General features: G+C 34.4%; 1 protein-coding gene across 4 annotated transcripts in view; it reads right to left on the reverse strand.

Annotated features, from left to right (window-relative positions):
- CFTR (CF transmembrane conductance regulator) overlaps positions 1-22,409 on the reverse strand; it is a 185,301-nt gene that overhangs the window by 53,742 nt on the left and 109,150 nt on the right. For all 4 annotated transcript variants that reach the window (XM_021935087.2, XM_031664846.1, XM_031664845.1 and 1 more), the window contains 9 exon segments: positions 21,760-21,846; positions 19,542-20,265; positions 17,139-17,267; positions 13,497-13,534; positions 12,575-12,825; positions 9,608-9,687; positions 6,207-6,357; positions 5,068-5,295; positions 2,153-2,253 (listed from right to left, as the gene is read on the reverse strand). In XM_021935087.2, the coding sequence (XP_021790779.1) occupies positions 2,153-2,253; positions 5,068-5,295; positions 6,207-6,357; positions 9,608-9,687; positions 12,575-12,825; positions 13,497-13,534; positions 17,139-17,267; positions 19,542-20,265; positions 21,760-21,846 (1,789 nt within the window).

The following is a 22,409-nucleotide window of genomic DNA, read 5'->3' on the forward strand; positions in this document are numbered from 1 at the left end:
CAGGAAAGCCTACTTGTGCTATTTGGCAGGGAAATAACTCACATATTAGCTTTGATATTCAAACAAAAGAATGTGATTTTTAAAATGTGATCAAGTGCAAATATTGATACTTTTCATAGACTGTATTATAACATAATAGGTCCTTGCAAAGATCCTTCAGTGCCACAAGATGAAAGGCACAATATCAAAGCACAGGTCACAAAGCCAGGATGCACATGTGAAAAACCAGAGGAATGAAAATGCCTTACAGAAACTTTCATGGAGATTGAACATGCAGAGTAGAAATGCACCAAACAGAGGTTTTGACATCAATGTGTAGAGGCTACCATGTAAACCAAGAAAATTAATATAGCAAAGAGAAAGGAATTGTATACATCCATGGTAAAAAGATGTTTTTAGGTAAAGAAACATGTAAGTGCATGAGGAGCTTAAATATAAAGTCAAAGTTGTAGAAGGTTGGGCAAAGAATTAAATAGATGTAAGCACAATATTCATTTAATATTCTCCTGCTGTTTTCCAACAGAAACATTTCTATGCACTTATGAGACCCAACTCCAAAAGCATACTGGAATGGAATTAAAGACAGAACCACAGAAGCTAAAAAGAGCTGATCAAACTAAAAAAAAAAGTTAGAGGTAAAGAAACCAACTTTAGTATAAATCATGTTCCAATTAAATTACAGCTCAATGTGTTATGAAAATGCTTAAAGAAAAGAAGAAGACACATGGACCAGAAGAGAGCATTAAAAGGGTTTTCTTTTCCCTGGAGATATTTTTTATAATGCTCTTTGTTCTGACAGGAGTTGATCATACAAATTTTATAGCTGAATAACTGTGTGTGGTTTGGGAACACGAACACTGTCTCAGAGAACAAGGAAAGACACTTAAGCAAAAAGCGTAATTTTAAAAAGAGTATAATAATAGTGTTGCACAGTCATTCTTAACTTGGGTTTCTAAGCCATCTACAAAAGCAGTGCTGAATGAATAATTTTAAATACAGTAGCACAAAAATACTTTAAAAATTCAATGATGAAGCTATCCAGACCAACCACATAGTCTGATTGAAAATTATGCATTTGGTTTTTTTTAATAAAAATGGGTAAATGTGCATCATTTCCTTTAATTTCTCAGTCCTGCTGCAATGGGATTTGTGCCCCTGATATGGTATTAGCACACAAACATTACTATAATATTAATGGCTCTGCACTCTAGAAAACCAAAATGAGAGAAATAACACAACTAAAATGTGGTCTTTGTACACACTAATACAGTATACAAATGTGTGGCAATATTTATCAAGCAGAAAAAGAGAAGGCAAAGATAAGCACTTTAGGAATAAGAAAGGCACTATCACTAAATGATGTGAAAAAAACTTAAATAATAGTATAAAAATGTTATGCTGCTAAATTTGAGAGCTCAAGATAAGGAAGGAGTTCTTAATAAAGATATCAAAAGCATAAAACATAAAGGAAAAGACAATAAATTGAACTTTATTAAACTTAAAATCTTCTTTTCATCAAAAGACTTTATAAGCCAAGCCACTGACTGAGGGATTATGTTTGAAATGTATAGAGCTGACAATCCATAACTCATAAATTCCTACAAATTAATTAAGGAAGAAAAAACAATCTAGGTGACAAATGAGTAATCAACATGAATAAGAAATTAATGTAAGAGAACAGCAAAAGCCAATAATTATGTATCCAGATGCCCTACATTTTTAGCAATCACTTCACATCTATCAGACACCAAGTGTTGTTGAAGATATGTAGCTATGAGAACTCTTGCACTCTCTTGATGGGGATATATGTCAGTACAACAGACCTGAGGACAATTTGGCACCACTCAGTTAAGCATGGGTGAATTCTATGACCCAGTAGTACAACTCCCAGGTATTGGTCCTAGAAAATCCTGAACAAGGAAACAGATGAAAGAATGCTCACTGCAGTATTAGATCTTTATAGTCGCTATCTATGAGGAGGAAAGAAGAGATAAGGATTTAATGAAAGATATACAGTGACCCTCAATTTATCTGTAATGTTTTATTTCTTAAGCTCAATATAGGGTATATAGTTCTTCCTCATGCTATTACTTATACTTTTTTACTTGTCTGAATTTTTTTCATTAAAGTTAAAAAGATGATAATGACTTACCAAGCTATCCACATCTATGCTGGAGTTTACAGCCCACTGCAATGTACTCATGATATTCATGGCTAAAGTCAGGATAATACCAACTGTTCCTTCTCCTTCTCCTATAGATGCACAAAAGACATAAATGAACCTCATGTTATTAAATTTACATTTCAATTTTATGCTGATTTTAACAATTTTTAAGTATCAGTTCATCACAGCATTTACTAATAGAATAATGTTCTGCATATAGTAAGTATTCAACCAGGATTTTAAATCAAAGAGTGATAGAATATTAGGAAAGTGTTGCCCTTTTTAAAAAATGTTACTGATGTTGGAGGTGCTGTTGGTATTGGGTAGGTACCATATTTGTCTCTTCTACTATTATTCTCTAAGTAATAAGAGAACAAATATTAGAATGGGCAATGGGAAAATATCCTGTATCCAGATGAGCTCCTCTACAAAGAAACCAAAAGCAGGGGAATAGTGTGTCCAAACAGCATCTGCATGCTTAGATGTTTAGATGTGCTCTGTGCCTTTGCAAGGAGGACATTTGTTAATTGCATACTGTTGGGAAGTAAATGGACTTAGAACTTCACCCGACAGTCAGAAAACTAACAGGTCTGCCATTTGGAAAGAGAAAATAATACCCTCTATGTAAAAAAAAAAAGAAAAAAAGAAAAAAAAAAGATTAGTGCACCTGGGAAGAATGATACTTAAGTGTTTAATTACAATAAATTTTTTTTAAGGGCTAAAAAGGACCGCTAATTAAAACTCGTAAGTATTCAGTATTATGGCCATAAAAATTCTCTAAGAGGAATGTTCTTAAATTATTATAAAGTTAAACTATCAAGTCCCAATCGAGAGATCTTACACCTGTAATGCATGATAAAATTGTCAAAAGGTTCTACAGTTGGGAGAAATAATTTCTCTTATTATTAATTGAAATTTTTGTTTCTGCAATTCCTCTAACAGAAGGCATAATATACAGAGCATATATCTGTAGGTAATACTAAATTATTTTCATATAGGTTAGATTTATCTAGACCCCAATATATTGCTGGTTCTGAAGGTTAAGATGAGAAGATAAAATTTTAATAATAATAAATCAGATAACATTTATTTAGTATTTACCATGGACCAGGCACTATACTAAGTGTTTTGGACAAATCATCCCATTTAATATTCACCCACACCTATGGAATAGGTAATATTATTGTGTCTATTTACACTTGAGGAAAATGAGGGGCTTAGAGAGCTAATTAACGTTTGCAAGTTAACACAGCTGAAGACCAGTCGAGCCAGGGATAATAATAGCTGGGTGACCAACATCCACTCTGGCTGACCATCTGATTTGATGGGTAAGTTCTGTACTATAATGATTGTTAAATGTTTTGATTATTGCCCCTAATAAATCAAGACTCAATCACACTCAACCATGGTATAGCATGTGTTATATTGGTTTGAATTAATTGTTAACAAATCTTCATTTATGTAATTCAGCCTTCTTTGATCCCATTTTCAAATAACTTAAAAGAATTTTTTAAAGTTGTCTAAAATTGCAGTACTGATGAGGATTAGTACATTTGCCTGCCCATGTATATTCCTTTCATAGAGTCATTTCCCACTGCCTGAGCTGAGAGAACAACAAAGGTGGCGAACCCACTATCCTCATAGCAGTGGAGTAGACTGCAGGTGGACCCCTGAGCCAAAAGGAACCTGTTTTCTGTTCTCTCCAGGACTTTGCAATTGTACAGAGGAGCTCTCCTGTTAATTCAGGAGGCCAGAATGGAGACACTACATAAAGTCAATGTTGCATAGCCCTGGTTCACCAGGAAAGCCAGTTAATTCAGGAGGCCAGAATGGAGACACTACATAAAGTCAATGTGGCATAGCCCTGGTACACCAGGAAAGCCAGTTAATTCAGAGAGAGCCAGGAATGAAGCAGTCACAGAAAGGAATGGACCCAGGACAGATATAGACTCAAGAAGAAGAAGAGTTGCAGCTGACTCTCTTGTGCCTGTTCCAGCTTCTTTAAGAGTCAAATGGCACCACCTTCTCGTTGTTCCTTGAGGCCTTCCTGTAACTCCAACAAATGCCTGCTTCTGGTTTGAGCAGAATTCTGTTCCTACAATCAAATGATCCCCCAGATTTGGCATTGATTTGGCATTTACTCTGCCAATATTCACTGTCACATATAACAACTTACTTCAATACTTATCATAAATACTCAGAAATTCAAATTCTTAAATTAGAGAAAACAAATTTACCTACATACATTTTTATTTTACTTATTATGAAATACTTTGTTTTTCACTAAAGATCCTAAAATCAATCCAGAACATTTGTGTTTAAAACACATGGCACTTTCTTTTATTTTTTCTTTTGAAAAACATGAGACTTCCTTTCTTTTCTGTGACAGTTTTACTTTGTGCAAAATTTGCAATTAGATAACAAATTTTACCTAGTAGAGATTTAAAAAACAAAACTTACCGACAAGGGGAACTGTGTGTGTGTGTGTGTGTGTGTGTGTGTGTGTGTGCGCGTGTGAATGCAGATGCTTCATTTCCCTTCTTTAGGGATCTATTAATTTTGAAGCTAGGACTCTTCATCAATATGAGTATGAAGAGGTGACATTTTTTCCCCTTCAATCACAGAATTGCTATCTGACAATCTGCGTGCCTTGGTTTTTAAAACTGTGAAAACAGGGATAATACCATATATATCCAACTTCAAGTAAATTATTTGTTCAACAATAAAACAATGGAAATTCAAAGAAATCATTTGTTCAATGATAAACCAACAAATTTTTTAATTATTAAACTCCAAAAAAACTCTAAAGATACCAAAAATTGATAACCTATAAGAATGCAGCATTTTATTCATTGACAAAGTTTTTACTAAATGCTTAGCTAAAATTAATCAGTTCATAGTACCTGTTGTTAAAATGGAAATGAAGGTAACAGCAATGAAGAAGATGACAAAAATCATTTCTATTCTCATTTGGAACCAGCGCAGTGTTGATAGGTACAAGAACCAGTTGGCAGTATGTAAATTCAGAGCTTTGTGGAACAGAGTTTCAAAGTAAGGCTGCCGTCCGAAGGCACGAAGTGTCCATAGTCCTTTTAAGCTTGTAACAAGATGAGTGAAAATTGGACTCCTGCCTGTGAAATATTTCCATAGAAAACATTGCAAATAACATAAACACAGAATGCAATTTCATAACACCATGTACCTGAAAAAGACTAAATTAAGAGTAATCATATCGCAAATGTCATTGGTTAAAAAGATTTTTTCACACTGGTGCCATTCTTTGAATAGATGTGATTTGTTATTTTATTAATGAGCTACCCTCCTTTTTTACTTGGCTACTAGAGATGGGAACTTAAAAAAATCACCACCAACATTTATTCCTTTTTCTTGGCTACCACTGGGAATTTTCTGGCTAATTCTAAATTAATTATCACTGAAAAAAATGTTAAGACAATTTTTTCAAGTATCTACATTAAGGAAGTTTATGTGACTTGATTTAGCTAATAATCTACAAAGCAGAAATACACTGAAAAATTATTGCCTGAAAATGCACCAACACTAAGGCTGTCACTGCAAAATGTGATTCCCTAACAGCTCAAGTAGAGTTTGGGGGAACATGAAATGGCAGCTCCAATACTTGAAGGAAGGGTGTCCGAAGACAAAAAGTCAAAGGGACAAATTTGGTCAAGTATCATTTGGGAACCCAGAGAAACCTTTAGTAATAGCAGCACTATCATTTTTAAATTTAATTGATATAAGTTTATTACAAATGAATGTCCTGTACACCAACTGTGGTAAGATTCTATATACCCATTTTAAAACCAAAATGAAGTCACATGGCCGTTAATTAAGAAAAACAATCCATGTGTACTTTGTAATACAGTTTCCTTTTATAGACACATACATGTAGAAAAAAATTATTGTTATATGATGTGAAAGTTTAAAAACAGAATTTTTTTTGAAAAGTAGATTAACAATAAAGAATCTCAGATAGCTCTTGTAGCTTTTTTCCAAGATGAGTATCACACATTCACTGTCATACCTTCAGATTCCAGTTGTTTGAGTTGCTGTGAGGTTTGGAGAAAATATGCTCTCAACATAATAAAAGCCACTATCACTGGCACTGTTGCAACAAAGATGTAGGGTTGTAAAACCGCGACAACTGCTATAGCTCCAATCACAATTAATAACAACTGTGAGATCGAAGAAAACATGTTTGTGAGTAAACGTTTTCACATTGCAAAGTGGACAAAGTGTGTCAGTGATTTATTTCTAAATACTCTCCCCATTCTATTCCTAGTCGGAAAGTAACCATTTGCAAGTACATTTTTCATAGGCTCTATGAAAATTTTAAAAATTGTTCACGTCACTGATAACATTTTTGAAGTTTTGAAAACATGGTGTTCTTTGATCTTGGGATATTTTCATTTCCCAGGCACTTTAAAGTATTGTATGATAAATACATTTTAAGTGAATATTAATTTAACATAAACTTTTTAAATAATTTTAGTATGAAGGTAAATCTTAGGATTTATTTTGGTTAGACAGTTTTTGAAAGTTGGGCGTTCATCTTGGAGTCTTTTGATTCAGAAAGTTCTGCTTGAAATACAAGCTTGTCATTTAGGCAAGCTATCTAACCTTTTGGAGCATATTTTCTCATGCTTAACATTGAAATAAATCATACTTAATAAATTCCATATTTCTACATTACACCAAATACATACATTTTTAAAAGGTACAAAGTCTGCCAACACTTACTTCACAAAAACCCATTTGAATAAAGTATAAATAAAGTAACTGTCAGCAGAAAGGAAAAAAAATAAACACTTTATAACATCCGTATGCTATTCAGTGAGGCAGTTCTCTACCAGTTTCCATAAGTGACACATGCATTTTCAACTGATATAACTTTAGAACTGAAAGGGACCATTATTAGGTTTATATTCCCCATTCTACAAGTGACAAACCTGAGACCCTTCAAGATAAGTGTCTGCTCAGGGTAAAATAGTGGGAATCTGCAGAAAATAACCCCGATTTTCAATTTTCACTATACAGTGCTCCAATCCAGAAAGCAAATTTGTCAGAACACTGTCAAAAGTTAGAAAATAGAATGAAGATTATATGAAATATCAAAATACTCAAACTCAAAGAAGCAAAGAACAGAACCATGGGCAACAGAACAGGGGATAGAGGGAAATGGGGAGTTACTAATCAACAGGTATAAAATTTCAGTAGTGCAAAATGAGTAAGTTCCAGAGATCTGCCGTGCAACATTTTGCCCATGGTGAACAATATTGTATTTTACACATAAAAATCTGTTAAGAGGGTAAACCTCATGTTAAGTGGACTTGCCACAATAAAATTAAAAATTTTAAAAGAGAAAAGTAATAGAAAATAGAGTGAACAGAAATATTTTCTAAAAAAGAAAACTTATAGGTATGCTTTATTTTGTGCAACAGATCTGCTTCTGAAATGTCATGAATAGAATTAAATTTTATTTGTTTGAAATTAAGTATAACCAGAGGTATAACACAATTAAGTATAATCAGAGGAGTTCACAATTTAAAGGACCCCTGTGATTAATCATTTAACAAAATCAAAATTAACCAAATTTGTACTGTATTTGGATTGTCGTATATTATGCTCTCTTAATATGAGACTCTCTTACAAATAAAATAGGTAAATTAATATAAAAGACCTCTGCTTAATCATCTGTGAAACAACAACAAATGAATCTTAGCATTAAAAGTTGAACCGGGCCAGGTGCAGTGGCTAACACCTGTAATTCCAGCACTTTACGAGGCTGAGGCAGGTGGATCACTTGAGGTCAGGAGTTGAAGACCAGCCTGGCCAATGTGGTGAAATAATACAAAAATTAGCCAGGCATGGTGGTGGGCACCTGTAATTCCAGCTACTCTGGAGGCTGACACAAGATAATTGCTTGAACCCAGGAGGCGGAGGTTTCATTGAGCCAAGATTGCACCACTGCACTCCAGCCTGGGCGACAGAGTGAGACTCCGTCTCAATTTAAAAACAAACAAACAAAAAACAAACACGTTGAGCAGAAGTGATTCAAATTGGCATAAAAGAAAAAATTTGAGAGCCATCATGTATGTCAAAAATGTTTATTTATAAAATGAATATTTAAAAATTAACTCTTACAGAGGAGTTCTGAAGTGAGCCTCAAATAATTATCAAGAGGCACCATTGGCAAATACTTTCAAAATCAAGTCAAGAGGTTCACATTCCAATTTTTATCTGATGTAATAATATTATATTTGGGACAAGTTATTCACACTCTTAACATGAAAAACAAATGTCAGCATTTAGTGACACAGGACATGTTTCTTTGCATGAATTCAAAGCATGGATTTAAATATTCCATCAGCTGCTTCTAAGTTATATCTTTAAACAGAACAACTGAAGGATATCCAAAATGCCAAAGTTCACTTGGAACAGTAAATATACTTGTGTCAATCATTTCAGATGAGGCTGACAGTCTGATTTTTCTGCACCTGCCAATGTTGGTTATATATACACACTTATGTGATAATACTTCTTTTGTTTTATATGTTCAATCAAATACAGTATTATTATTTTGCAGGGGTGGGGAAAGAGCAAGAGGGGACAATGACTCATCCCAACATGGGCAGCATCCTATTCCAACTGTTTCTCCAGGGAGATCACTGAGACTGTGGCATTTGCTCTCTGGAGCTTGACCTAAACCAGTCAGGAAGCTCAGGAAGCTGTGCTCAAACCTGGTCCAACAACCACAGCTTACAACACTCCTTAAATCCTGTCACTTATGGAGACCTGATGTCCCAAGGTCACTTTCACCTCCTCCACTGCCCTTTTCTTCTCCACTCTCACCACCAGTCAGTCACCCCAACCCAAAGAGTCAGCCTTTGAGCCAGGCTTCCCTGGAGGCCTACTCACATCTATCACTCAGGGACAGCCCTCATAAAACCCTAGATTTTTCTTTCCCCTTTCTTTTGTTCAAAAACTTATCTTTGCTTCTCTCCCTTCCTTACTGTGGGGGAATGGGCTAGCTACTCTGTGCCAAAATGTTCACGGTGAGGCTAGTTTCAAGTGTAACCCACCCAGGGAATCCATCTTCATTCTAATACAGGCCTTTTGCCTGTATTAGTGATCTGGGGAAAGATAGCCCTTTGTGCCTCTCAAATCACTCCCAAGTAGACAGCTATTACATCTAAATGTGGGATGGCCTCAGGTCTGGGCCAGATAAACAGTTCTGACTTGTTATTGAATTTACTAAACTTACGTCTATTTTGAAGGCTTTGGATAATCACAAAATTAATTCAATAGACAGGACTTCAACTCTCAATCAAATAAAAATTGAAAACGAAATTGCATTTGCTTTTGTTATTATTTAAAAAACAACATGGCAAATAGACATACTTAACAGTACTTATTTTTACATACCTGGATGAAGTCAAATATGGTAAGAGGCAGAAGATCATCCAAAATTGCTATATCTTTGGAGAATCTATTAAGAATCCCACCTATAATATACAAGATGACAAATTCCTCAAAAAATATATCAATATATTCAATACTAAATTTGGATCACAGTAGACTCATTCAGAACCCAAATAAGAATTAGCATGTAATCAGATAAATAAAGACTTAGAAAATTTTGTTTCTTTCCAAACATTCTAAATAATTATATGTTCAAGTTATTGTCTTGTATTTTTAAACGTTTTAAAAAGTTTCAGATTCCTGTAAGATTCAAGTAACAACCAATGTCTTTGAAATAGATTTTACTATAAATTATGTTAGGAATAGGTGGGTATTCATCCTGCTATTACAATCTTATTTGTGCAACCTTGCATTTAATGACAACTTACTGGATATGCTGTCACCATCTCTTCCATTTGTATTCCATAACATAGGGGTCTCCTTTTCCTCTGACTTCCATACCTTTTTGACATACCTCTACCAAAACCCTGGCTGCTCTCTCTCCCTGCCTGCCCCACTGTCTGGTCCTCCCTTGTCATACTCTCTTTCTACCCTTTTCGTGGACAATCTACATTTCAACCTGTCATCTGAATCATGGATTCACATTTGTAAGGTTGATAACTTGTTGCTTCAATTTAAAAAGGTTATATACAAGTGTCTACTATGTACCAGGCACAATACTAGGCACTGAAATAACTGAGGTGAATAAGCCATGCTCCTTGTCCTTGAGAAATTCATTGTCTAGACAGGAATTAAACAAACAATTTGATAAAATGTAACATAATACTGTACAAATAAAGTGATATTGAATCTTATCGTTTACCCCCCATAAACTGCAGGATAAAGTCCAAAATTCCTAGTTTAATATTTAATGCCTTGCATAATTTGGCCTCAACCCACCTACTTAGTACAAGCTTCCTCTGCTCAAATATCCTGTTTCAGCCAAACTGGTCTATTCTTTAAACACACTCTACACTTTCCTACCTCCCTGCTTTCCCCATGTGGTTCCCTCCACCTGAAACCCCTTTCCCCTTAGCTCTCATTGTCAAAATCTGTTTCCTCCCTTGCTCAACTCAAATGCCCCTGCTGCAAGAAAACATCAGTGTTTTCTCCAGCTGGGATTAATCTCTTCCTCCTCTGGATATACTTAATACATCTTGTTTGCACCTCTGTTATAATGACTATATGCATGTCTTATATCACAGGAACTTATAAACATATCTTAACTCTTTTTCTAGGTTATAAATTGCTAGAGGTCAATGGGATCATGCCACACTTATTTTGTATCACCCATAGCCCCAAGAAAAAAGGCCTTATATGTAGGAATTATTTAATACATATTTATTAATACATTCTTTAGCATATTTAATTAAATATATTTGTATCTTTTCATGATAATCAAAAATTGAAAAAATAGCCATTGGTATTTATAAACAGTGTTTAGAAAATGAAATTTGCTTTGGTGGAAAGAAAAACCATCCTGGTGCTTATTATATTTCAAATGGTTTGGAACCAACTATGAACAGCATTAAAGGGAAACAGGAGCTTGGAAAAGAAGAGGTGGAATGGCCAGTGCACCCTCTGTGGGAACAACACCCCACAGAAGGGAACCACGGGGAACTTATATTGATTTCCCACTGGCTATGTAGCAGGCAAGTAAATTGCCTTGTTTCATTCTCACAAAGATCCTCTGAAATATTCTTTTCCCCACTTAACAGGTGAGGAGGCCAAGGCTCAGGAGGGTCACTTGCCCATGATCACTGCTCTTATAGCGCCAACTCAGAGCTCAGGCAGTGCTCATGTTCTTTCCACTGTGCCACATGGCTCATGTCTGACTCTTCTAGAAATGTGCGAGAAATCCCCTGCTTGCTCTGGGTCTCAGATTTCCATAAAAAATAAAATCAATGGATCAATTAATTGGACATCTTGAGTCTAAAATTCTTAGCTCCAAAACAGAGGATGGTGATGAGTATATCCAAATGAGGCAAGATTTCAGCAACACACATGGGCTTCAGAATAAATATCAAGATCTTCCTACATACTATAACACTGAAATTTTGTCATCCAGAAAATATGATGGGTTTTTCTTATCTTGAGTTTTCCAGATTCCTGAAAATTTTAGTCTTGGAATTTATTCCTTGCTTTATATCAAATGTTTCTGTGTCAATTCCTCCTCTCACCTGTGACCTCCTCCAGGGCAAGAACTGTGACTTATTCATCTTTTCATATCACAGAGTAAATGCCTCAACAGAGAAAGTGCTCACAGGTTGCTATGAAAAAACTTGGGGGAATCCTTATTAACCTCAGTCTTTCAGTGCAAATTTGTCTAATGAGGAATCAACAGAATTGATTTCTTCCAAAGTATCTTATTAGTTTTTAAAATTTTTAGTATCTTTATTTTACTACTATAACTTTCTGTTACTTCAAATATGATAATACAAAAATAGTTTTAAAATACATTTGGGATCCCCCCTACCATATAACTTTGAGCAGTTACATGAAATTAGATTATTCTACCCCATCAAAAGACTTAATCAATACAAAAAAACATATTTTCTTTGATCACTTTAAGTTTCCTGCCCTTTTGAACAATATTATATATTGGCAACAAGATGCCCAGAAGAGAGCTAGACCACGTATTTGAAAAGAGAGGTATGACTGACCCATAAGGGCCTTCTTGTGCTGCTACAGTCCCACCAACATCACATTCTTACAAACCTAGCTACTCTAATTATCTAACACAGAAATATTAGGAGCAACAACATATGATAACCTATAATATCTGAGAAATGTGCATGCCAGTCAAAAGGAGGTTCAACAAAGGGCAGATGCCTCTGTGCAAAAGCCAGCACTGCCATTAGAAAACCAACGAAACCACAGGCCCTATTGATGGTGGATCAGCAGTTTCATTTCTTAGTCCTAGTAAAGTACCTGCTTTCAACGTGTTGAGGGTTGACATAGGTGCTTGAAGAACAGAATGTAACATTTTGTGGTGTAAAATTTTCGACACTGTGATTAGAGTATGCACCAGTGGTAGACCTCTGAAGAATCCCATAGCAAGCAAAGTGTCGGCTACTCCCACGTAAATGTAAAACACATAATACGAACTGGTTCTGGTGATAATCACTGCATAGCTGTTATTTCTACTATAAGTACTATTCCCTTTGTCTTGAGGAGGAGTGCTGTAAAGCAAAAGGGAAATTGTTATTTGGCAGCCAAACTTACTTATTGAATTTCCAATACATGTAAATGGAACTAAATTTGAGTCTAAAGAAATACAATATATTGCATTAGAAGAGTGTGCACCCTTAATCTCAAAATCTTACTATTATTGCAAGAAAATAGATATGTTTTCTCATTATTGATAGAGATTGAGTTGTTCTTTATTAAATTAAAACATTTGAAGAAAACTGTAAAAGTGTAATGTTATTTCAAATATTTTTATTGTGTTTCACAGAAACTGAACAGAACTATATTCTTTAGAAACTGCAGGAACTGTACATGCTCACAATTTATTCATTTTATTTTATTTTATTTTATTTTAGATATAGGATCTTGCTATATTGTCCAGGCTGGAGTGCAGTGGCTATTCACAATGATAGAACACTACAGCCCTGAGCTCCTGGGCTCAAGTGATCCTCTTGCGTCAGTCTGTGGAGGAGCTAGGACTACAGGTATGTGTTACCTTACCCAACTAATGGTCATCCTTTAAACAAAAAACCTTATTTTTCCACTACCATAATGCTTGGGAGAAATGAAACAAAGTAGATTACAATACATACAAACAGTGGATTACAATATTTAATCAACAGAAATAAAACACAATCTACACAATAGGACATGGAATACTCACTTTCCAAGGAACCACAGCACAACCAAAGAAGCAGCCACCTGGAAAGGAACAAGAAAACAGTTGATTTTTTTCTAACATCTTCACCTAAATTCACATCACACCATTTGATGTGTGTACCAATATCAATGTACACACAATTTCATCTTCCTTTGCTTTGTGTTCCCGGGTCCAGCAGCTGTAATAGTTGTTCTAAGTACTATTATTTGGATGAGAACACATTAAGTTAATGGAATTCAAATTTCACTGAAGTAAATTCTTTGCCATTTATCTCCTTTATTCAATAGAAACGACTGAACCTCACAAGAAAGCCAAGATCACAGCTGAATGTGTTAAATAATAAACATTTTTTAAAGAAACTAATCTCAGCCTGCTGGCAGATAATTAATCTGTTTATTTGCTATAAATAATTTCATTTGCCATTCAATGATTATAGGGGACTAATACCTGTGAAACCAATTAATTACTGGAAAAGGCGAGATTAATATTAATGGAAATGAATTATAAGTTTCAGGCCATGCACAGCGGCTCACGCTTGTAATACCGGCACTTTGGGAGGCCAAGGCGGACATCACTTGAGGCCAGGAGTTTGAGGACAGCCTGGCCAATGTGGCAAAACCTCATCTCTACTAGAAATGCCAAAAAATATTAGCCAGGCCTGGTGGTGCACACCTGTGATTCCAACTACTCAGGTGGCCGAGGCACCAGAACTGCTTGAACCCAGAAGGTAGAGGTTGCAGTGAGCCAAGATCACACCACTGCTGCACTCCAGACTGGATGACAGAGTGAGATTGCCTTCCGTAATTTACTAATGGAACTATAACCAAAGTAATGTTCAAAGACTGGTCTAGTCATCATAATATAAAATTATTTCGTGGCTGTTTCCACATAGAACTACCAACCTAAACTGCTTATATTGACTAGAACAAAATATTTTCAAGGACTTAGCATAATACTTTTTAAAAATATTTGGTACATATAGAAACAATAGAGTAAGCAAGTTCTGTCATTTCATTTTCAAAATGTTTTCAGGTTATAAAGTTTATTCAGTTTATGATAGAGTGACAGTCATAGGTGATTAGGGTAAAAAGGAAAAATATTTTTATTTTCAATTTTCTCAGGGCTTTAAGAATCATTCCATACCACATAGAAAACAGCATGCTTAATATCCAGATTTCAATGCTTCACAAGTCAAATGACACCCTAAAACATAAACCAACTGTCATAAAGCTGCCCTAAAATAATTACTATTAGTCAATAGCAGCAGTGGTATTATGGGAATATACTACATATCTACTACTAATAATGTAAAGCCACTCAGGGATTTCTAATCAACAAGCAGAACGGAAGTCATAAAGAAACAGGATAAAGCAGTTCTATAACATATTCTTAACAATCATAGAATGAAAGTATTAAAAAGGATCTTCAGATATTCCAGTCAACAACAAGACTCTCTAGGTGTTTTCAAAAGAACCAGGAAACTGCTTCCTAATGTATTATTTTCATTTCTTCTCCATCTAGTCAATGATGCACTGCCAAGCTGGGGTTCTAAGAATTAACATAATAGATTTTTTTTTTTTTTTTTTTTGCCTATTTCTTCGGTGCTAATGTCTAAGAACTTACAGAAGATACTGCCCTATAGCAGGGAAAATGTTACAAAATACAAAAGTAGAGTCACTTTCTTTCCAAAATGATAAGTGCTAACAAACTGAATAGACCAAATTAATTTTTTTCACTTTAACAGCTTTGAAGAAGTTTTTAAAAAGACTACATACTTCATATTTCAAAAGGGAAGCATATTTTACCTAACCTATAAAAACATAAATCTAAATTGAAATTTGAACCTTAGGAAAACTAAAAATAGATAAACCACTTACATCAAGGACGAAATGTATCTTAACCTTTCTTTAGGTTCTCTGGTCATGAGTACAAGACTCTCAATTGGATTTTAAAAAACTAAACTGTCATCCTGGATTAGCAGTTGTACCAGAATGTGACTTGCTCATGATACATTTCAATGGTAATGAGAAATGGGCACAATGGTATCATAAAGGAGCTTAGTCTAAAAGAAAAACTATGGAAATTTTGGCTCAAAGAAGGCAATAGAATTGTGAACACTGGTGAATGAATTGCTTAGTTGTATAATTGTGAACATACTTTTTAAAAATTACTATTTTTCTACTATCACCTCTTGTGCTGATGAGGATCTGAACTTGGGGCCTACCATGCAATTTTCATTCTTTCCGCCCCCACTCTTTTTTTTTTAACTTGGCGGTGTGAAGAACAGTAGAGGCTTGGTAAAGAAACCACAATGGGGACATTGAAGACAAAATTTCTGTAAGCAAGTGTGTGATTTGACTCTCTAAAAGGGTTGTCTAAAATGAATGCTAAGCCACTAATACATATTTAATCTCATTTTGTGAAGAAATCTTCATTTAAATAGTAATTGCCTGCATATTTAACAATAAAATATCTAGAGCAGCTGTGTCCAACCTTTTGAATGAGAGGACTATTATGCTTATCTGTGGTGGCAGATATCACAAAGATTATGCATGGACTTTTTTTTCTTTTTTTAAGCTCATCTGCTATTGTAAGTGTATTTTATGTGTGGCCCAAGACAACTCTTCTTCTTCCAATGTGGCCCAGGGAAGCCACAAGGTTGGACACCCATGATCTAGAGTCAAATGAATTTAAAATTTAATACAGATTTGCTTTCAGTGTTTTTGTTGTTGTTGTTGTTGTTGTTTATAATTTATTTAGAGATACGGTCTCTCTCTGGCACCCAGGCTGGAATGCAATGGCACAATCACAGCTCACAGCAGCCTTGACCTCCCAGACTCAAGCGATTCTCCCACCTCAGCCTCCTTAGTAAATGGTAGCATACAAGCACACACCACTATGCCCAGCTAATTCTTTAATGTTTTTGTAGATACAGTGTCTCACTATGTTGCCCAGGCTGGTCTCGACCCCTGGGCTCAAGCAATCCTCCCCGTTCAGTCTCCTAAAATTCTGGGATTACAGGCATGAACCACCATGCCTGGCCTTTAATTTCAATCCAAATAAAAGCCTTCTACTTTGGGTTTTTTAATCTCTTAACATTTATTGTAAAATCTATGAAAAACTCTTATCTTTATATTTAAATACATTTGATATGTAATATGAAATAATAAAATATCAATAGTGATTCTAATTGTTTAATTTCAATCCAAATAAAAGCCTTCTACTTTTGAGTTTTTGAATCTCTTAACATTTATTATTAAAATCTATTAAAAACTCTTCTTATATTTGTATTTAAATATATTTTATATGTAATACGAAATAGTAAAATATCAATAGTGATTCTAATTGTTGATTTTTCAGAAGCTAAGAACTATATGAATCTATACTATTATATACTGTAAAATCACAAATATATGTAATATATAAATATATACATACTTATACATAGTTATATATGTAATATATAAATATATACATACTTATACATAGTTATATATGTGTGTATATATGCACACATACATGTATACATATATATGTATGTGTATATATACATATTTAAGTGTGTGCATATATATGTATACATCCTTCAAAACTATCTTAATTTAACTTTAAATCACAGTATACTTTACAATAGAACATTCTTACCTCAGCCAGAAAAATTACCAAGCACCAAATTAGCACAAAAATTAAGCTCTTGTGGACAGTAATATATCGAAGGTATGTGTTCCATGTAGTCACCGCTGGTATGCTCTCCATATCATCAAAAAAGCACTCCTGAATAAGAGAATTATGGCTATTACAATAAGACAATACAGTTTCATGCCACCATTGTGGTTTTATTTTTAATATATGAAAATAAAGAAATAGTATTACTTGAATCTAAGTGTATTTTAACAAATATAAATCAGTATAAATGCCATGTATGATGTCATTTTATAGTCAGAATAATGTCTACTGGAGCAACACAGCTTTATTAAAACTGAGAAACACCATAATTTTTCAAAATTCTAAAAATGTATCACTGATTATGTAACTGTATTATTATTGGACAATTTTACCATTAAAGGCTTAACAGTGGCATACCTTTTATCAAATGAATGATACCACCTAAATGAAGTTTCCCAGAACTCTCTTTGATTTAACCTGTTTCTTCAGGGGTCCATGGACAAGGACAGGTCAGTATACTGCACTGTATATACTATAAAGGTCTTCCAATAGACTGAAAGCCCATTTGTGTTTGAACATTCCTTAGTAACTTAGGACTATCTCTCTTTGCAACTATGATTTAAATTACATAATTCTCATCCTAGGCATATTCCTATTCCTCTAGAAATCTTTGTCTTTTGGCATATCGATACATTTCAAAATTTTGAAAAAGAGAGATTCCAGATAGTCCAAAGGAAAAACATAGTTTTGTTTCTCACAAGATCAACAAAACTCATAGGAAAGCACTATGAATCACAAAGAAGAGGTCCTACGGTATTGGGATATAGTGCACTGGTTAGGAGTATGCATTTTTTGAGTCAGACAGATCTGAATTGGAACCCAAACTCCACCATTAACAGCCTAGGAGCTGCCTGAATTCAAGCGTGTTGCTGAACTTCTCTGAACTTTAATTTCCTTATCTGCAAATGTGAAAAATTTTAAGTACCTTCCAGGGTAGTTGTGGGGACTAAATGTATGCCACCTAGAACTAGATGCAATCCATAAATAGAAACTATTATTAGTCAAGGCTATCATTCTTTACAACTAAATTTTTAGGCTCAGGATTGAGAAATTCATTTAGATTGATATTAAATTATATAAATGGTTTGGGCACAGTGGCTCAGGCTGGGCGCGGTGGCTCATGCCTGTAATCCCAGCACTTTGGGAGGCCGAGGGGGGCAGATCACAAGGTCAGGAGTTCGAGACCAGCCTGGCCAACATGATGAAACCCCTTCTCTACTAAAAATACAAAAATTAGCTGGGTGTGGTGGTGCATGCCTGTAATCCCAGCTACTCAGGAGGCTGAGGCAGGAGAATTGCTTGAACCCGGTAAGCAGAGGCTGCAGTGAGCCGAGGTCACGCCATTGCACTCCAGCCTGGGTGACAGAGTGAGACTCCATCTCAAACAAACAAACAAACAAACAAAACACTATATAGATGAATTATCGTTTAGGAAACCTTCGTAAAGTATGGAAATTCTAAAATTACGCAGTTTAGGGATCTATTTTATTCCCTCATTTTACAAAGAAGGAAACTTCAGCTTAGAGATGTTAATGGCTTGTGTCTTGTCAAAGGTCACATTATTCTCAAATGATCTATACTATTAAATATATCAATTAATTACAACCCTGCCCATGGCTCATTTCATCCAAGGCATTAAGTTTTCTACTAAAATAACAAAAACTCTCCTTTTTACATTATTTCTTGTTTTAAAAATAAAATGCTTTTATTCTTAAGACCTAATATAACAAACTTTCTGTCTGAAGATTGGCACTGGTACATGTTGAGCTTCATTTCTCTAAAAGAAATCTCTTTAGCAACCCAATGTATAAAGCAAACTCACAAGATAAAAAAAGCCCACACTAGCTAAATTCAGGCAAGACTGATACACAAACTAGAATGTGAGTCCCATCAAGAGTCTAAATGTTTATATACCTTATATAAGCTACTTCCATACAGATTATTTTGTGAGCTATAAATAATGAAAGCTACTATTTATTTATACAGTTACTTATACTGTACCTCTTCCCACAGAGGGTTCAAGATGGTAATAAAGTAGATGCTTTCTAACTTATAGTCACAATTATCACTGGTTTAGTAAAGGACCAAAAACTAAATCCTTTCCCATTTTATGGGAAGAGGTATGTCCATCACAAAAAGAAATCATTTGTTATTTTACATTTTAAAGTTGCTTGCATAATTAATGAACTTCATACTGTCTGAGTTTTAAGATAAACCTTATCCTAATCCCATGATTTGAGTAAATTTTGTTACATGCTACATATTGCATTCTACTCAATTGCACCCTGTATGGTGAAATACCCACAAGCAATTTATACCTACCTTTAAGTCTTCTTCATTAATTTCTTCACTTATTTCCAAGCCAGTTTCTTGAGATAACCTTCTTGAATATATATCCAGTTCAGTCAAGTTTGCCTGAGGGGCCAGTGACACTTTTCGTGTGGATGCTGCTGTCTTTCTGTGAATGCTCTGACCTTGGTTAACTGAGTGTGTCATCAGGTTCAGAACAGACTGCCTCCTCCGTGCCTGAAGCGTGGGGCCAGTGCTGATCACGCTGATGCGAGGGAGTATCACCTCTCCCTGCTCAGAATCTGGAACTAAGGACAGCCTTCTCTCTAAAGGCTCATCAGAATCCTCTTCGATGCCATTCATTTGTAAGGGAGTCTTTTGGACAATGGAAAATTTTCGTATAGAGTTGATTGGATTGAGAATAGAATTCTTCCTTTTTTCCCCAAACTCTCCAGTCTGTTTAAAAGATTGTTTTTTTGTTTCGGTCCAGGAGACAGGAGCATCTCCTTCTAATGAGAAACGGCGCAAGGTCTCAGTTAGGATTGAATTTCTTCTTTCTGCACTAAATTGGTCGAAAGAATCATATCCCATGAGTTTTGAGCTAAAGTCTGGCCGTAGATTTTGGAGTTCTGAAAATGTTCCATAAAAATAGCTGCTACCTTCATGTAAAATTAATATTTTGTCAGCTTTCTTTAAATGTTCCATTTTAGAAGTGACCAGAATCCTAGTTTTGTTAGCCATCAGTTTACAGACACAGCTTTAAGATACAAAAATATATAAATATCAATTTTATAAACACTTTATTGCAATAATGTCTTGTATTTTAGCATTTTATTAATGTTTTATTGCATATAATCTCTATCATACAATTTTATTATATTTTAAATGATTCTATAAGTACTCTGTAGTAATTGAATTGGTACCTTGTGAATTCTGATAGCATGAAATAACATGCTATATTGAAAAGTTGCATGTTAACAGACTGAGAATGAAATTAAATTTCCTATATTAAGTAGATATTTGACTTTGAGCAAATCATTTATCCTCTGGGTCTCAGTTTATTTATCTCGAAAATGAGGAAATTATTAGATGACCTTTAAGGTCCCTAGAGATTTGTACTTCATTTCTTTTAAATGTCAGAGCTCTGCTGTTCTTTAAATTTTCTATTAATTTCTTGTTTACATTTTAGGCTGACCACCAATTTATTTCTCAAGTGCATACATTAAGACTAATCTGTTTTGCTAAAAATAAAACAGCAACAATAACAACTGAGAATTGGATAATTAATTTGACTCTCCTCTAATAAAACTTTAATCTGTTCTAGAAGTAAATCCTGACTAGAATCATCTAAGAAATACCAGTTTTTTAAGGCATTATGTAATATATCATATAGAAAGATACATTGTTCTAGTTTGTACTGTAACACACTAACACAATACAAATGTAGTAAAGTTTATATTGATAGAAGTTACTTTTCACAGTCTCAGGGTTGTAAAGATAGTATCTTGGATATTAAATTTAACTAAATTCTAAGAAAGGTACTTCTAGGAATAATCCAGCCATTTTATACACATATACATCTTTATTGCTTAAAATCTTTATTTCTAGAAGAGTATATAACTGTTCTCCCAATAAACTATTTGATAGTCCATGAAACCATTTTGAAACTTTGAAATCAAGCCATATACTGATTGTCTGTCTGTCTAGGGAATTTCATGTATATTGGACCCTAACAGGAGTTCCAAGGAAATATAATTCCTGAGCTCTGTGTGACTGAGGAGGAGATCTCCAAGGAAGTATTGAGGTAGATGAGTGGTCTAAGCATTCGCCTATATTAAACCAGTAAAACACTTAGCATATGTATTTTCTTAAGAAGTTTACTATCTAAGGAGAAGACAGAGTAAAATACACAAAAAAGTAAATAAGAATGTTAAGTATAATAATCAATTAAAGTAATATATATCACAAGGCAATGATACTGCAAAAACTACATAGATAGCAATTGCTATAACAGTACAGCAATGGGAGAAACTGGTTTAGCATGAGGTGGTCAGAAAAGGTTTTAATGAAAGCAATCTTGACTCTTGGCCAAGTAGGGCAGATCAGATTTGAGTTAATACCATGTTACATTCTGCCATACCAACAATGGTGAACATATTTCTCAAGAGGTAAAATGCAATCTATGATGGGATAGACTTTCTTTCTTGTGTTTTAGCATAAGCATTATAAGCAAGTTATTCAAAGAACATACCTTTCAAATATTTCTTTTTCTGTTAAAACATCTAGGTATCCAAAAGGAGAGTCTAATAAATACAAATCAGCATCTTTGTATACTGCTCTAAAAAGAAAAAGGAAATTATATTACTATTTCCTGTGTCTTTTAGTGTAGATGATTTGCCTTAAACAGTTCACTACATGCATTACAATATGGTCACTACATCCATTCACTGAAATAACACTATTCTCAAAAGTGGTGCAGAAGTAGCTCTTTTATACATGTTTTTACTGGGGTAGATGATTTTAAATGAGGAATAAAGGAATAAGTTGCAGATTTTTATCACTTTTCACAACATTCCAAGAACTGCTGAAGTGGTTTTGCTAACTGTAAGTGGCATAAACTAGCAAAAGTCACAAACTGAATTGTACCATAGCATACACTATAAAATATTACCTTAAAAAAAAAAACCAACTTTTAACAATAGTATCTATTTAGAGACAAGTACCATGCTATGTGCTCAAAATACAATGGCAAAAATTATACAGTTCCTGCCCTCGAAGATGTTGGGTTTTAGTGAAGACACCAAGAAGAAAATAAACTATTTCAAACTGTAAAATGTCAGAGATAGCTAATGAATTACAGTACTTATGTGAAATTATTTTAAAAATGTTTTTCTAAGTGTT

The sequence above is a fragment of the Papio anubis genome, chromosome 4, assembly GCF_008728515.1.
Source record: "Papio anubis isolate 15944 chromosome 4, Panubis1.0, whole genome shotgun sequence".
Taxonomy (NCBI): domain Eukaryota; kingdom Metazoa; phylum Chordata; class Mammalia; order Primates; family Cercopithecidae; genus Papio; species Papio anubis.